The sequence below is a fragment of the Gigantopelta aegis genome, chromosome 8, assembly GCF_016097555.1.
Source record: "Gigantopelta aegis isolate Gae_Host chromosome 8, Gae_host_genome, whole genome shotgun sequence".
Lineage (NCBI taxonomy): Eukaryota > Metazoa > Mollusca > Gastropoda > Neomphalida > Peltospiridae > Gigantopelta > Gigantopelta aegis.
Genome location: NC_054706.1, coordinates 72,580,152 through 72,599,245, shown reverse-complemented (window position 1 = coordinate 72,599,245; position 19,094 = coordinate 72,580,152). Strand labels below are relative to the sequence as shown.

At 31.9% G+C, this 19,094-nt stretch overlaps 1 protein-coding gene across 1 annotated transcript in view; it reads left to right on the top strand.

Moving 5' to 3' along the window:
• LOC121378364 (cadherin-23-like) overlaps nt 1–19,094 on the top strand; it is an 82,217-nt gene that overhangs the window by 17,700 nt on the left and 45,423 nt on the right. The window contains exons 11-21 of the mRNA XM_041506498.1: nt 111–192; nt 3,839–3,978; nt 4,795–4,995; nt 6,681–6,845; nt 7,763–7,936; nt 8,675–8,742; nt 9,308–9,551; nt 11,835–11,980; nt 13,675–13,753; nt 14,836–14,908; nt 18,820–18,998. Coding sequence (XP_041362432.1) covers nt 111–192; nt 3,839–3,978; nt 4,795–4,995; nt 6,681–6,845; nt 7,763–7,936; nt 8,675–8,742; nt 9,308–9,551; nt 11,835–11,980; nt 13,675–13,753; nt 14,836–14,908; nt 18,820–18,998 — 1,551 coding nt within the window. The remainder of the gene's footprint in view (nt 1–110; nt 193–3,838; nt 3,979–4,794; nt 4,996–6,680; nt 6,846–7,762; nt 7,937–8,674; nt 8,743–9,307; nt 9,552–11,834; nt 11,981–13,674; nt 13,754–14,835; nt 14,909–18,819; nt 18,999–19,094) is intronic.

Here is a 19,094-nt window from a genome sequence, read left to right as displayed (position 1 = left end):
TCTAACACTAATCATCATAATGTAACAACAATATACATGTATATAATGTTCTTGGATATTTATTTGTAAATTAAAAAGTTTATCATAGTTTTTTGTTGTTGTTTTTACAGGGAACTGAACTACAGGTCAAAATAATGGCCCAGGATGGTGATACAGGAGATGCAAGAGAAATTAAAATAGTAATACTCAGTGGTAAGTTTAGGTTTTAATATTCAGGATGGTAATAAGGAGATGAGAGACCTATTAAAATAGTAATACTCAGTGGTGAGTTTTAGTTTTTATATTCAGGATGGTGATAAGGAGATGAGAGACCTATTAAAATAGTAATACTCAGTGGTAGGTTTTAGTTATAATATTCAGGATGGTGATAGAGGAGATGAGAGACCTATTAAAATAGTAATACTCAGTGGTAGGTTTTAGTTTTAATATTCAGGATGGTGATAAGGAGATGAGAGACCTATTAAAATAGTAATACTCAGTGGTAGGTTTTAGTTTTAATATTCAGGATGGTGATAAGGAGATGAGAGACCTATTAAAATAGTAATACTCCGTGGTAAGTTTTAGTTTTAATATTCAGGATGGTGATAAGGAGATGAGAGACCTATTAAAATAGTAATACTCAGTGGTAAGTTTTAGTTTTAATATTCAGGATGGTGATAAGGAGATGAGAGACCTATTAAAATAGTAATACTCAGTGGTAGGTTTTAGTTTTAATATTCAGGATGGTGATAAGGAGATGAGAGACCTATTAAAATAGTAATACTCAGTGGTAGGTTTTAATTTTAATATTCAGGATGGTGATAAGGAGATGAGAGACCTATTAAAACAGTAATACTCAGTGGTAGGTTTTAGTTTTAATATTCAGGATGGTAATAAGAAGATGAGAGACCTATTAAAACAGTAATACTCAGTGGTAGGTTTTAATTTTAATATTCAGGATGGTAATAAGGAGATGAGAGACCTATTAAAATAGTAATACTCAGTGGTAGGTTTTAGTTTTAATATTTAGGATGGTGATAGAGGAGATGAGAGACCTATTAAAATAGTAATACTCAGTGGTAGGTTTTAATTTTAATATTCAGGATGGTGATAAGGAGATGAGAGACCTATTAAAATAGTAATACTCCGTGGTAAGTTTTAGTTTTAATATTCAGGATGGTGATAAGGAGATGAGAGACCTATTAAAATAGTAATACTCAGTGGTAAGTTTTAGTTTTAATATTCAGGATGGTGATAAGGAGATGAGAGACCTATTAAAATAGTAATACTCAGTGGTAGTTTTAGTTTTAATATTCAGGATGGTGATAAGGAGATGAGAGACCTATTAAAATAGTAATACTCAGTGGTAGGTTTTAATTTTAATATTCAGGATGGTGATAAGGAGATGAGAGACCTATTAAAACAGTAATACTCAGTGGTAGGTTTTAGTTTTAATATTCAGGATGGTAATAAGAAGATGAGAGACCTATTAAAACAGTAATACTCAGTGGTAGGTTTTAATTTTAATATTCAGGATGGTAATAAGGAGATGAGAGACCTATTAAAATAGTAATACTCAGTGGTAGGTTTTAGTTTTAATAGAAGATAGAGGAGATGAGAGACCTATTAGTAATACTCAGTGGTAGGTTTTAATTTTAATATTCAGGATGGTGATAAGGAGATGAGAGACCTATTAAAACAGTAATACTCAGTGGTAGGTTTTAGTTTTAATATTCAGGATGGTAATAAGAAGATGAGAGACCTATTAAAACAGTAATACTCAGTGGTAGGTTTTACTTTTAGTATTCAGGATGGTAATACCGAGATGAGAGACCTATTAAAATAGTAATACTCAGTGGTAGGTTTTAGTTTAGTATCTAACAATCAAGCTACAGTCTTACCTACCAGTCGTATAAAATCATTTACTAATGCAACATTCAAACACAATTTAATAATCTTATATGTTTTCATGATCAACTTATGTGTATTATAAAACTATGGCAATTGCCGTCAGTGACATATAAACTGCCGTCGGTAGGGTTGTCATCGATGGCACTTTTGTGCTGCTGAATAAAATTTACCGATGGCAAAATGTATAAATGTGTATGAACGTTATCTGCCAGTATTTAACCTGGGCGTTTGGGTCCTGGTTGGAGTTAATGGGTGTTTAGTTAGTACCACTTAATGGAACTAGTCATGCATGTACCGTGTTGTTGTATAATATATGTTTTCACTGCATTTTGCCTCCTCGTTTTCGTGTTATGATACCCCTTTTCACGTTGGCAGCCCCATTTGTTGTTTTTTTGCGCCCCTCTTTATTTTTCATCATCCTGTTATAAGTTACAGCACCCAGCTCCACTACTTCAAAATGCACACTTTTTTTCACACTGGAAAACATCAGTCAGTCTGCACACTAGACATCAAAGGAAACAAGCCACGTTGTGTAAACTTCAGTAGCTTATGACAGTGACCGTAATGTAATTTAACACTATTTTTTAACAGCCTCTGTTGTGTACTATACCTGTATCCATTTGTATGTTTGATACACACAATAAAAGTTATATTTTATTTTAGTAATGAAAACATTTTATTTTTATCGTTTCGGCAATCTGTAAACTTCAGTAGCTTATGACAGTAACCGTAATGTAATTTAGCACTATTTTTTTAACAGCCTCTGTTGTGTACTATACCTGTATCCATTTGTATGTTTGTAAAGTTTGTTTTATTTAACGACGCCTTGTATGTTTGATACACACAATAAAAGTTATATTTTATTTTAGTAATGAAAACATTTTATTTTTATCGTTTCGGCAATCTCCGACTAAAAAACCACTTATACGGCACATGATCAGAATGGTCATTTTGTCTTTTGTGTCCACTCACTCGTGTCTGATATTTTATCCTCAATTGAAGAATTAATTGGTCGTAACCAATGATTTTTACTTACTGTCATTTGTTTATTCAGCAATTCTTTACAAAAATATTAGAAACGTTTTATTTTTGGGGGAGGGGCAGGGGATATCACCGCTTATAAAAACAACGGAAGTGGCAGTGTTCATTATTAAAATTATTTATCTTGGGTGCCAAATAATATATACACCACCTTTACAAAAACGAAACTATTTTTTATAAGCTGGCAATATCAATGCGATTAATTCACTCGATGAAGATGGAAATAAAAAACCCAGAAAAAATGTTATCCCACAGATATCTTAAAACTTTGATCGGTTTAGTGAAACTAATACTCGTGAATGTCAGACCGTCACTCCGTTTTAACTGAACTATGTCATAACTAACTGCACAAAAGATAAGGCAGCTTGTACATGATGTCATCATACCAACAAGGGGCAAAATAAAGGATAGGTATTTCTACAAAGTCAACAACACACAACGATATACAGTAACCAAACATTCCTCTTTTTTTTTGTTGCTTTTCCTTTTTTTTTAACATGGTGGGGTGGGGGGGGGGGGCACGACCTCCCTCCTTTAATTTTAAAGAAACACCAGGTTCTGTTAAATGTTAGCTTATGCTAGTAGTCCATGATTCCATTTATAATAAATTCCTGTTTATTAAAGTTTATTGACATATATTGAAGAAATTTGACCCCCCCACCATACAGAAAAATAACCTTTCAGTCAAGTTTATTTGCTGCAAAAGTCAGTTTTTTAAAAAATTGCTGTCAGCATACTCAAAATTGCCATCGGTGGGCCCTTTCACTGACAGCAATTTTGGTTTTTTAATTGCTGTGGGTGATAAATTCTTAAATTCAAGCCCTGCAGAGTTGTAAATACTTGTAAGTAAAGCGATGACTATTTATTTGTTTATGATTTATCAAGTTTCCTCCTGGGTTTTTTACAGACTCTGATCCAAAGAAACTATTCCGGATTGGACGTGCTGTTAGAATGAGCCCAGACTTGCCTACTTACGCAGCACCAGTGTTTGTGAACAAAGTGATTGATCGAGAGGCAAACAGTGGTCGATATGAGTTTAGAATTCAGGTGAGTTTTTTGGCCAATGCTACGGAAGCCAACAGGCAAAATACAGGCATTACTTTTCCAGGTGTTTTTCTTTTGTTACCTATATTAACGAGAACAGTATATTTATAATGTTGTAATTTTTGTTTTTGCAACTAAACTGATCCATGTATATTTTTATCTTGCCTTGACGAAATCAAAAGGCAAAATATATGCATTATTTTCCCAGTGTAGTCAGATGTGTCATCAACTTCTGCATTTAGCTGTCATTTTAAATTTTCATGTTTAGCGCAATATCTCATGAACTATAACATTTATAGATTTATAGTTACATCTATGAATCTATGAATGTCATCTTATTAGCAATGTTTTAATGAATTTGAAAAAAAGGAAAGTAAACTAAAGTTTGATTTGGTTAATGGAGTTAATATAAATTGTGAGCTCCCCCACCCCCCCCCCCCCCCCACCATAGTATAGTGTTTTTGGCATCATTCAATTTTAATATGTTCTTTACACAGAGAATAACTAGTTAATGACGTCGGATATCTGGAAGTTAAGAATGGGAAATTTTGCAAGGTTTTGATGAGTGGAATTTCTCATTCGGCCTGAACAGGATAAAGCAGATATCCGACGTCATTAACTAGTTATTATCTTTATCCTGCAGACCATAAAAATTATGGATAAAAGCTATTATTTCTGTTATTTCAGCCACATTGTACGATGACCTAGTGGTCATATGAGCACTTTTGCAATGTAGCATATGACTTTATCATATTCTGTCAGTAGAAACGGTAGTTGCAGGATAAACAAGTTTTAATTTAAAATGTTATTTTGAAACAGGCCATTGAACTGGATAATGGGAATGAGACTCTGGACAGGACAACGGCGACTGTTACTGTGGATATTTTGGACAAGAACGACAATATTCCGACATTTTCCAGTCCCTCGTACACTGTGAATCTTACCGAGCAGGACACACTTCAAAACAAAGGCAACACGCAGGTCCCAGATTTGAACATTCAAGTAACGGACGCAGATGATGTGAGTATATTACAAACACTTTCTTTGACTGGTCCAGTGCAGGGGTGGGGAAAAGCCCTTTTTTCCTGGTCTGGGACCGATTCTCGATCTCTGAGACCAAAATTATTTTTTAAAAACGCGCGTTTGCCGGTCCCACTTTTGTCATTCTTGTCGGTCCGAAGCACCTGTCCATTTCTATTATTGGAACAAATTCCTATCTGTCAAGTGGACCGGCCAGCCCATACATCGGTGTTTCAGACGTTTGTGATTTTAAAGTCTGCCTAAGTATATCGCCAGTCACTGAAGTCGGGCCTACAAACTAGTACAGTGCTGAGTAGTGTCAATCGACTGCCACTAGGCTAGACATTTGTCAAAGTCGCTGAGTCGGTCAAGAGATTACACATACATTAACGATAGCACCATTCTTGGTTTAGATCGAGAGCCATCAAGGTATTGCACTCCAATTAAAACAAAGGACCCGGAATTTGCAACTGGTTACAATCAACACCTGTCAACACCTGTGTACGGAGCTCTGTCGGGTCGAGTGTCCTACTCCTAGTCCGAAGCAAGAGGCTTTTGTGCAATACAAACTGCTTAAAATAGCATAAAATATAATGAAATAATCTATAAATGTATTTATTGTTGACTGTTCAATGTAGTGTATCCAATAATTATAAAGGATTTTAAAATTAACAGAAGGTTTCCACCTTCTTTTTTTTAACAAGTGGGAGTAAGCAGAACAGCTACATGTACTGTTATCTCAAGAGCCAGTAGAGGTCAAATTTCATCCAATCAGTGATGACGTTATTACTCTCTTTGTCTAAACATGTGCTAGCTCAGGCTGTCAAACGCTTCAACGGTGCCATCTTTTATTAATTTTCAAGATACAGTACTGAATACTCGTACTTTTTTTTACATATATGGGAATTAAAATTCATAACTTTTATTCCTTTTTTATATTATTTATTCTATTATGTAAAATATATACAATTTGTGGGGGTTTTCACTGATCATATGTGATTATTATTTTTATTTTTTTTATGTTTTCATGTTTATCGTTTCGCGTTCATGATTCAAGATAAAACTATACAAATATCACTATGATTTTTAAAAAACTATTTGGCAAATATCGTTTTTTAAATGGGTTTTATTATTTTTAATCCCCCCCCCTGGTAGTGACGACATCGAGTGGGACCGATTGACAATTTTATTTTTCCCCACCCCTGGTCCAGTGGTTGTCAGATGCTATTGTCGATCCATGTTTCATACAGTTATGGCCCTTGAACTTAGGAGGCATGATTATTTTTTATCCAGACTTTGTTTTCGCAATACCTGAAGATACTGAGATGAAATTTTGTATATATATATATATAACTTTATCATGTACTGTTATAGATCAAGTTTAACTTTCATGGTGATTTACTAATTTTTCACAGAATTATGGCCCTTGAACTTAGGAGATATGAATTGTATTTCCAGACTTTGTTTTTGCAATGCTTGAAGATATTGAGATGAAATTTTGTACATATAGCTTTATCGTGTACTGTTATGCATAAAGTTTAACTTTCATGGCAATTTATCCATTTTTCAGAGAATTGTGGCCCTTGAACTTAGGAGATTTGTTAAGCCCAGTAGGGGACATGTATTGCCGTAGCAGTACTCTCAGAATGTGTGTTAGTATTTGTTTTAATGTTCTATGGTTTCAGGCATCAAATGCCAAATACACACTGGCTATTGAGCGGCAGACATACCCAGCATTCCGTGTGTCTCCTGAGCAGGAGATCTTGGGAAACACAGCTGTTCAGCTGATCATCGTGAACACCAGTTACCTTGACTATGACACACCCATGTACCGCAGACAGGAGCTTGTGGTAAGAGGTCACGAGGACAACGATGATGATGATGATGATGATGATATTATTTTCAATATTATATTGAATTAAAGTTCATCCATACTACTTTTAGATACACACCCATAACAGCTTGATGATGATGATGATGATGATGACGATGATGATGATGATAATGTTTCTATTGTTTTATTCAGTTACTAGATATATATTAAAATAACAGTTTTATAATGGTGATGATAATATGTCTGTTATATAGAGTTACGCTTCAACCATACTACCTATATATATTTTATAAACAGTTTGATGATGATGATGATGATGATATTTTTATTATTATATACAGTTAAAATTCAACCATACTATTTCCTACATATGTATTTATGACCATTTGATGATGATAATGGCAGTGATTATGATGATGATTGTGATGATGATGATGTTAATATTTATATTATTATATACAGTTAGATTTCAACCATACTACTTGCTGGATATGTACCAATAACATTTTGATAATGATAATGATGATTATTATGGCGATGATAATGATGATGATGATATTGATGATGATATTCAGTTAAAGTTCAACCAAACTACTTTATACACATGTACTAATGATGATGATGATGATGATGATGATATCTAGGTGTTAAACTGCCTGAATATTAATGTACAAATTCAATGCAAACCTTCCCTTTCAAGGTGTGCTGGTGTGAAAAATAATGCATGTTACACTTAACAAACAGCTCACGTAAAATAATAATTTTAAGCGTTTTGAGGTGTGCGATTTTTCACTCGCCTTTGTTTTTCAAAAGGCAAGGACTGCAATGTGTATAATTTTTGTCTTTTTAAAACTAAAATACATAATAAACTAACAAACCTTGCTGAATAATCTGAAACAGTGACGACGGTGCTATTCTATATGTTTTTGATAGTTGATTGCAAAAGAATCCCAAAGGACTGATGGCAAGACTCCACTTACTAGTACAGCCACGGTGACCATCAACCTCATTGACCTCAATGATAATTCTCCAATATTTTCTGGTGTTTCATTCAGCAAGTCGCTTCCAGAAAATACCAAAGTGGGTTCCACAATCATCAGATTAACGGTAAGATTGTTATACAGTGTGGTCTTGTAGGAAGATGATTGGTACAGCAACGTGGGCATATTACTTAGGTGTAAGGTAGGACATAGCCCAGTGGTAAAGCACTCGCTTGATGTGCGGTAGGTTTGGGATCAATCCCCATCAGGGAGCCCATTGGGCTCTTTCTCATTCCAGCCAGTGCACCATGACTGGTATATCAAAGGCCATGGTATGTGCTATCCTGTCTGTGGGATGGTGCATATAAAAGATCTCTTGCTACTAATGAAAAATATAGCAGGTTTCCTCTCTAAGATGATATGTAAAAATTACCAGATGTTTGACATCCAATAGCCGATGATTAATAATCAGTGTGCTCTAGTGGTGTCATTTAACAAAACAAACTATAACTTGGGTGTAGAGGCCTTTTAAGAATAGGGAATGAGAAATTCTTTTAGAGCAAAAGCTGACTTTTATATGGCTTATTCTTCCGATACATTGAAATCTTTGCTGTTTTAGTCCCCTACGGATGGGATATGAAAGTATCATGAAGTTCAATATCTAAACATCACAATGCACTTCATGATACATGTGTGTTTGTGAGGTGGTTTCTAAATTAGTTCTTTTTATTTTAGCAACAATATTTATCAAATTATTCAAATTTTATGTATATAATTTGTAAAGTTTGTTTTGGACTTTAGTATAGTTTAAAGCCATATTATCTATTGTATGCAATGAAATAAACATGTGTTATTTTCTGTACAGGCTACGGACAAAGATGAAGGTTCGAATGGGCAAATCCATTACTCAGTCCGTGGCACTGAAGATTCAGTGTAAGTGATACAAGCAGTACGAGTGTGTCTATAGTATTCATATGAGTTTTGTATCATTATGTAAAAGAGATCATAAATATGAATGTGAATCTAAAATAATTCTTTAGAATGTACACTAGACTTGGGTAGTTAGTGATCTATAGACTTATGGATCATGGAAGCTGAAAAAAACAAGACAAGAGGTCATGAATTTGGTGAAGAAAAACCCCCCAATAACCAATTTATCAGTTTTTCAGATAAAGGTGCAAATATTAAAGTTTTAGCATAACAATTTACATAAAAACTGATACTCTCAGACAAAAAACTTAATTTAATATGTAATTTTAGTCATTAAAAAACCTTTAATTATCACAAACATTTTACAAATAAAAAAGCACATGTAGAACAGTTAACTCTGAGTCCTGTCCTGGACGGATGAGCCAGCATAAGTTGACACCTGCGCCCATGACAGGTGTGCTCTACCACAGCATGCTCCGAATGTGCACATTAAGCCCTATGACCCGACCCGACCCGACCCGACCCGATCAGTTAGGTCTTTAACTCACTATTGTATTATTTCTCACAGCTTCAAGGTGAATCCCACAACGGGAGTAGTGACGCTGAACCAACCCCTGGACTATGAGAAGCAGACGGAACATCGTATTCAGTACCTGGCCACCGACATGGGCCAGCCGCCGAGGACAACGGAAGTGGCATTCACCCTGAACGTCCAGAACATCAACGACGTGGGTCCAGAGTTTGACAAAGAGATCTACAGAACGTTTGCCTTTGAGACGAGTTTCGAGCTCAGACCTACGATTCAAGTGAAGGTAGTTCTCTTCTGTGATCAGTTCTCTTCTTTGATCAGTTCTCTTCTTTGATCATTTCTCTTCTGTGATCAGTTCTCTTCTGTGATCAGTTTTCTTCTTTGATCAATTCTCTTCTGTGATCAGTTCTCTTCTTTGATCAATTCTCTTCTGTGATCAGTTCTCTGATCAGTTCTCTTCTGTGATCAGTTCTCTTCTTTGATCAGTTCTCTTGGATCAATTCTCTTCTGTGATCAGTGCTCTTCTTTGATCAGTTCTCTTCTTTGATCAGTTCTTTTCTTTGATCAGTTCTCAGTGACATGTTCTAGATAATTACTCAGTGGTATGTTCTAGATTAATACTTAGTTATATGGTATAGATAAATACTCAGTGATATGTTGTAGATAATTACTCAGTGGTATGTTCTAGATTAATACTTAGTTATATGGTATAGATAAATACTCAGTGATATGTTGTAGATAAATACTCAGTGATATTTTATAGATAAATACTCAGTGATATGTTGTAGATAAATACTGTGATATGTTGTAGATAAATACTCAGTGATATTTTATAGATAAATACTCAGTGATATGTTGTAGATAAATATTGGTATGTTGTAGATAAATACTGTGATATGTTGTAGATAAATACTCAGTGATATTTTATAGATAAATACTCAGTGATATGTTGTAGATAAATACTGTGATATGTTGTAGATAAATACTTGGTGATATTTTATAGATAAATATTCAGTGATGAGTGATATGTTGTAGATACATACTCAGTGATATGTTGTAGATAAATATTCTGTGATATTTTATAGATAAATACTCAGTGATATGTTGTAGATAAATACTCAGTGATGAGTGATATGTTGTAGATAAATACTCAGTGATATGTTGTAGATAAATACTCAGTGATATGTTTCGTATACCTTACACCTCTCAATATATTATGATTAATTCTCAGTGATATGTTGTAGATAACTTTGTTGTAGATATATTATACTACTCAATATATTATGATTAATTCTCAGTGATATGTTGTAGATAACTTTGTTGTAGATATATTATACTACTCAATATATTATGATTAATTCTCAGTGATATGTTGTAGATAACTTTGTTGTAGATATATTATACTACTCAATATGTTTTGATTAATTCTCACTGATATGTTGTAGATGTAGATATATTATACTACTCAATATGTTTTGATTAATTCTCACTGATATGTTGTAGACAATATGTTTTGATTAATTCTCACTGATATGTTGTACTCAATATATTATGATTAATTCTCAGTGATATGTTGTAGATAACTTTGTTGTAGATATATTATACTACTCAATATGTTTTGATTAATTCTCACTGATATGTTGTACTCAATATATTATGATTAATTCTCAGTGATATGTTGTAGATAACTTTGTTGTAGATATATTATACTACTCAATATGTTTTGATTAATTCTCACTGATATGTTGTACTCAATATATTATGATTAATTCTCAGTGATATGTTGTAGATAACTTTGTTGTAGATATATTATACTACTCAATATGTTTTGATTAATTCTCACTGATATGTTGTACTCAATATATTATGATTAATTCTCAGTGATATGTTGTAGATAACTTTGTTGTAGATATATTATACTACTCAATATGTTTTGATTAATTCTCACTGATATGTTGTACTCAATATATTATGATTAATTCTCAGTGATATGTTGTAGATAACTTTGTTGTAGATATATTATACTACTCAATATGTTTTAATTAATTCTCACTGATATGTTGTACTCAATATATTATGATTAATTCTCAGTGATATGTTGTAGATAACATTGTTGTAGATACATTATACTACTCAATATATTATGATTAATTCTCAGTGATATGTTGTAAATAACTTTGTTGTAGATATATTATACTACTCAATATGTTTTGATTAATTCTTTCACACACACCACATTATTTTATTTATATTACATTAAATTATATATATATTGTAGATAATTTATACTACTCAATATGTTTTACTGAACAGAATACTCAAGACCACTCAAAATAATAAAACAAATTTTTGTTTAAAAACTGAGTAACACCGAATATGTTTATGGAAGGCGAGACATGTAATTCAGTGGAATTGTTGTTTTTCATAGTTGTAGAAAAATATTAAGTTTAAGCTTAAGAAAATCATTGTACATTTGTCAAAAATAACAGATGAAATTAACATTGGACATGTTATATTTATTGTGTACAAAGCAGAATATTCAGTCTGTGTTGTTTTATTGTGACAGGCAACAGATCCCGAAGGAGCAACTATAACATACAGAATTCAGAGTGGCAACAGTCCCAACAGTGCCTTTGTGCTGGACAGCGTCAACGGAAAGCTCTCTCTCCAGCAGCTGCTCGACTATGACCAGACAGAAAATAAGGGAGGATTGTAAGTGTTGGTAGATAAAATAGGTTTGTTTTGATTAACGACACCCCTAGAGCACATTGATTTATTAACCATTGGCTAGTGGATGTCACACATTTGGTAATTTTGATATATAGTCTTAGAGAGGAAACCCGTTACATTTTTCAGTTAGTAGCAAGTGATGTTTTATATGCACCATCCCACAGACAGGATAGCACATACCATGACCTTTGATATACCGGTTGTGGTGCACTGGCTGGAATGAGAAATAGCCCAATGGACCCACCAATGGGGATCGATCCTAGACCGATCGCGCATCAAGTGAGCACTTTACCACTGGGTTAAGTTTCGTCCGTAAGTGTTGGTAGAGTCTAACTAGCAAATACCTCCCAATAGGCTAAACAACCAACCCCAGCCCCAAAAAACCCCACCCCCAAAAACCCCATCCCACAATGCCATAGATGGTTGACATGAAATATTATGCCTTGAAATATATAGAGACGGGGCTAGCTCTGCCACTCACCATATATTCACCAATTGTGAATTTTAGGAATAAATTGGCAAATTTTATCATTTTAATTTGGCTAAAAAGATGAATTTAATAATTGATATTTGTTAGAAAATAACAGTGGGTTTTGCATTTTTTGACATAATTTGCATACCCAAAGCTATCTCTAAGATGAGTCATTAACCTTCTTGTGTCTGTGCTCTGTGGCGTAGTGAGGAGAGCCAATATGGGTGGCCCCCCTCCCCCCAATATAAAATCCTTTCTACCCAGTGTCTGTACTGGATGATGTCACAGACCGAGACTTTTTGCAACATCATGCTAACAAAGAAGAAAAAGAAGAAGTTTGTTTTGTTTAACGACACCACTGGAGCACATTGATTATCGGTTATTGGATGTCAAACATTTGGTAATTCTGACTTGTAGTCAACAGAGGAAACCTACTACATTTTTCTAATGCAGCAAGGGATCTTTTATATGCACTTTCCCACAGACAGCAAAGCACATACCACAGCCTTTGATCAGTTGTGGTGCACTGGTTGGAACAAGAAAAAACCCAATCAGTTGAACGGATTCACAGAGGTGGTTTGATGCTAAGAGAGTTGCACAGTAGAGCTGGGTGGTATACTGTAGATACTGTTTGTTATTGATATCATGTCAATACTGATTTACCTTACCAATATACAAGCAAATATGAAAATACTAAAATTTCGGTGTTAAAAAATATTTCCCACCATTTAGTAAAGCACTAACAATATATCTGACAAACGCAAAATGGGTTGGGTATAAATCAGACGACAACCTTATGTATGGAATTTAATTTTATTTAGATTAAATTAATGGGTGAAGCGTAAGTCAGGCATGCATTTAAAGTTGAAAACACCACTCAATATAGGTATTGGTATTGTGTCAATAATGAATGCCGTACCAATACCAAGGTAAATCACCCCCAAAATACCAATATCGATACTGAACCTCAAATTTCAATACCGCCCAGCTCTAGTGCGCAGCATGCTGTCATGTCCACAACAGAATCGAATCACTGCCACACCGTGTGCCATCAAACTTCTTAAGGGTTAGACAAATATATTCTGCTCAATCCCTTTGTGAGTTCTTAAGTGTCTAGCAGTGTACTGAATTAAGATGACTTTCAGTTATTTTGTGTACAAAGAATGCATACAAATAATGCAGCTGTACATGTTTTGTGTTTAAGGATCACTCTTATTATTGAGGCCAATGACAATGGCAGTCCTCCCATGACATCAACTGCTTCTGTTATCATCACAGTTCAGGTAAGAATGACAAAACTGAATCTGTTTTTATTTCATCAGTTAGGACAAATATAATATAGAAATGTTGTTGTTTTTTAAAATTTATTTATAATTTTTTTTTTATCCCTCTCACTCCCTTGAGGTGTGCTTTTTTCATCATTCAACAACATTTTCTATTTTTCTGCATTCTTTTTGTTCAACTCCACATCTCAGGTCTTGTCTATCCAGTCAGCCATGACAGGTCTTGTCTCTGAAGATCACACCCATTCCACACCCTTGCTATTCAGTGATGTCTAATATTTATTTTTACAAATTTGATGTGCTAGATTTCATTAAGCAAAGATTATATGTCCGTTTGATTAATTTGTAGTTTCTTTTAAGAAATGCACATAAAAGTTGTGAAATATGGCACTTGTATTTATAATACACCTATATACAGTGAAACCCCTCAAAATCGGACAACCATGGGACCAAGAAAAAAGTCCGGTTTTGAGAGGTATCTGGTTTACAGAGGTTTCAGTATTGAGGTAAACCATTTGTTGGTTGGTGTTCTCTACAGAACAACAACAAAAAAGGGTTCAAACAATTAGGAAAAATGAATTAAATTCCTAGTTGCTTTGCTGTTCATTGTGGTAATCATGAGACGTACATGTAGGCTATGAAAGGTAGTACATGTGTTTCCTCTAGTTATTTAAACATCAAAGCTGTTAATTAATCACTTAATTGGTATATGTCAACTGCACAACAGTGACACTGGAGCATGCGCATATGTAATTAGCTCTGCATACGCAATCACATTATCGGGTGAGTGGGTATTCAAAGTATAAGTAATGCAGTAATGATTGACATCGGTGTGACTGTCCGGTTTTCTGAGGTAAAATTTGCATTAAAGGAACACAATGGGACCGGATAATTTCATCCGGTGCAGTTTAGAGGGGTTTCTGGTTTAGAGGGGTAAATTTTAGTGTTAAAAGATATGCAAATCATGGGACCGTGTAAAACGTCTGGTTTTCAGGGAATTCTGGTTTACTGATGGTCTGGTTTTGAGGAGTTTCACTGTATACGGTTCTATGTTGACCAAATGTTTGTTTTTATTATTTTAGAATGAAAACAACCATTCTCCACAATTCTCGCAAACAAGTTATTCACAATTGATCAGTGAAATTGCAAAACCTGGTAAGTTTATTTAATTCTTGAAAAAACCCATTTGAGAAATGACCAAATATATTATAAAAAGTATAAAATAATTTGGAGTTAATTTTTCATATTAAATAGAAACTAATGTCTGTTTTGTGGTTGTACTAAGTCATTTCTTCTTTCATGAAATACAGAAAGTATATTTCATATTAAATAGAAACTAATGTCTGTTTTGTGGTTGTACTAAGTCATTTCTTCTTTCATGAAATACAGAAAGTATATTTCATATTAAATAGAAACTAATGTCTGTTTTGTGGTTGTACTAAATAATTTCTTCTTTCATGAAATACAGAAAGTATATTTCATATTAAATAGAAACTAATGTCTGTTTTGTGGTTGTACTAAATAATTTCTTCTTTCATGAAATACAGAAAGTATATTTCATATTAAATAGAAACTAATGTCTGTTTTGTGGTTGTACTAAGTAATTTCTTCTTTCATGAAATACAGAAAGTATATTTCATATTAAATAGAAACTAATGTCTGTTTTGTGGTTGTACTAAATCATTTCTTCTTTCATGAAATACAGAAAGTATATTTCATATTAAATAGAAACTAATGTCTGTTTTGTGGTTGTACTAAATCATTTCTTCTTTCATGAAATACAGAAAGTATATTTCATATTAAATAGAAACTAATGTCTGTTTTGTGGTTGTACTAAGTAATTTCTTCTTTCATGAAATACAGAAAGTATATTTCATATTAAATAGAAACTAATGTCTGTTTTGTGGTTGTACTAAATAATTTCTTCTTTCATGAAATACAGAAAGTATATTTCATATTAAATAGAAACTAATGTCTGTTTTGTGGTTGTACTAAGTAATTTCTTCTTTCATGAAATACAGAAAGTATATTTCATATTAAATAGAAACTAATGTCTGTTTTGTGGTTGTACTAAATAATTTCTTCTTTCATGAAATACAGAAAGTATATTTCATATTAAATAGAAACTAATGTCTGTTTTGTGGTTGTACTAAGTAATTTCTTCTTTCATGAAATACAGAAAGTATATTTCATATTAAATAGAAACTAATGTCTGTTTTGTGGTTGTACTAAATAATTTCTTCTTTCATGAAATACAGAAAGTATATTTCATATTAAATAGAAACTAATGTCTGTTTTGTGGTTGTACTAAATAATTTCTTCTTTCATGAAATACAGAAAGTATATTTCATATTAAATAGAAACTAATGTCTGTTTTGTGGTTGTACTAAGTAATTTCTTCTTTCATGAAATACAGAAAGTATATTTCATATTAAATAGAAACTAATGTCTGTTTTGTGGTTGTACTAAATAATTTCTTCTTTCATGAAATACAGAAAGTATATTTCATATTAAATAGAAACTAATGTCTGTTTTGTGGTTGTACTAAATAATTTCTTCTTTCATGAAATACAGAAAGTATATTTCATATTAAATAGAAACTAATGTCTGTTTTGTGGTTGTACTAAGTAATTTCTTCTTTCATGAAATACAGAAAGTATATTTCATATTAAATAGAAACTAATGTCTGTTTTGTGGTTGTACTAAGTAATTTCTTCTTTCATGAAATACAGAAAGTATATTTCATATTAAATAGAAACTAATGTCTGTTTTGTGGTTGTACTAAATAATTTCTTCTTTCATGAAATACAGAAAGTATATTTCATATTAAATAGAAACTAATGTCTGTTTTGTGGTTGTACTAAGTAATTTCTTCTTTCATGAAATACAGAAAGTATATTTCATATTAAATAGAAACTAATGTCTGTTTTGTGGTTGTACTAAGTAATTTCTTCTTTCATGAAATACAGAAAGTATATTTCATATTAAATAGAAACTAATGTCTGTTTTGTGGTTGTACTAAGTAATTTCTTCTTTCATGAAATACAGAAAGTATATTTCATATTAAATAGAAACTAATGTCTGTTTTGTGGTTGTACTAAGTAATTTCTTCTTTCATGAAATACAGAAAGTATATTTCATATTAAATAGAAACTAATGTCTGTTTTGTGGTTGTACTAAATAATTTCTTCTTTCATGAAATACAGAAAGTATATTTCATATTAAATAGAAACTAATGTCTGTTTTGTGGTTGTACTAAGTAATTTCTTCTTTCATGAAATACAGAAAGTATATTTCATATTAAATAGAAACTAATGTCTGTTTTGTGGTTGTACTAAGTAATTTCTTCTTTCATGAAATACAGAAAGTATATTTCATATTAAATAGAAACTAATGTCTGTTTTGTGGTTGTACTAAGTAATTTCTTCTTTCATGAAATACAGAAAGTATATTTCATATTAAATAGAAACTAATGTCTGTTTTGTGGTTGTACTAAATAATTTCTTCTTTCATGAAATACAGAAAGTATATTTCATATTAAATAGAAACTAATGTCTGTTTTGTGGTTGTACTAAATCATTTCTTCTTTCATGAAATACAGAAAGTATATTTCATATTAAATAGAAACTAATGTCTGTTTTGTGGTTGTACTAAGTAATTTCTTCTTTCATGAAATACAGAAAGTATATTTCATATTAAATAGAAACTAATGTCTGTTTTGTGGTTGTACTAAGTAATTTCTTCTTTCATGAAATACAGAAAGTATATTTCATATTAAATAGAAACTAATGTCTGTTTTGTGGTTGTACTAAATCATTTCTTCTTTCATGAAATACAGAAAGTATATTTCATATTAAATAGAAACTAATGTCTGTTTTGTGGTTGTACTAAATCATTTCTTCTTTCATGAAATACAGAAAGTATATTTCATATTAAATAGAAACTAATGTCTGTTTTGTGGTTGTACTAAATCATTTCTTCTTTCATGAAATACAGAAAGTATATTTCATATTAAATAGAAACTAATGTCTGTTTTGTGGTTGTACTAAGTCATTTCTTCTTTCATGAAATACAGAAAGTATATTTCATATTAAATAGAAACTAATGTCTGTTTTGTGGTTGTACTAAATAATTTCTTCTTTCATGAAATACAGAAAGTATATTTCATATTAAATAGAAACTAATGTCTGTTTTGTGGTTGTACTAAATAATTTCTTCTTTCATGAAATACAGAAAGTATATTTCATATTAAATAGAAACTAATGTCTGTTTTGTGGTTGTACTAAATAATTTCTTCTTTCATGAAATACAGAAAGTATATTTCATATTAAATAGAAACTAATGTCTGTTTTGTGGTTGTACTAAATAATTTCTTCTTTCATGAAATACAGAAAGTATATTTCATATTAAATAGAAACTAATGTCTGTTTTGTGGTTGTACTAAATCATTTCTTCTTTCATGAAATACAGAAAGTATATTTCATATTAAATAGAAACTAATGTCTGTTTTGTGGTTGTACTAAATCATTTCTTCTTTCATGAAATACAGAAAGTATATTTCATATTAAATAGAAACTAATGTCTGTTTTGTGGTTGTACTAAATCATTTCTTCTTTCATGAAATACAGAAAGTATATTTCATATTAAATAAATGCAGAAAAGATTAAAATTATTTTTGATGTTTCAGTAAATGCAAAAAATTAGGTATGTAATAAAACTATGTAAAACAAATATTTTCATGAAATATTAGAAGCAATTTGTATTTGATAAAAGAAGAATTCCGCAGAGTTTCAGTTTGTGAGTTTGTAAGCAAAAATTGACAATGTGTCTGCTGTCCCTGGAAGACATTTTATATATGATGTTTCAAGAAAAATGGAAATACTATTTGATGTTACATGAAATATAGATACTAATTTATTGATGTTTCAAAAAATATATAAAATCCTTTTCTGTTTTCTGTTTATTGTTTGATGATAAAATGTAATGTTTTTTATTTAATGTTTTGAAAAACATATAATGTATTTCAGATTATTTATAAGATAATGTCTGTATTTAATTTTTTTCAGGAACTTATGTTCTTAAGATTAATGCATCAGATGCTGATACCGGACTAAATGGGAAGATTTTATATAGTATTGCATCAGGTGGAGATGAAAACTTTGATTTGAATATGAACACAGGAGTTCTTACCATCAGCAACAAAGTCAGCTTTGATTATGATGTCGTTAAAAAATATGACTTGAAAGTGAGTTTATTTCCTGGCACTTTTTTCAAGTAATTAGGACTAATTGTGACCTTCCTGTACCTGAAATATATATATATGGATAGGTTAATTAATCAT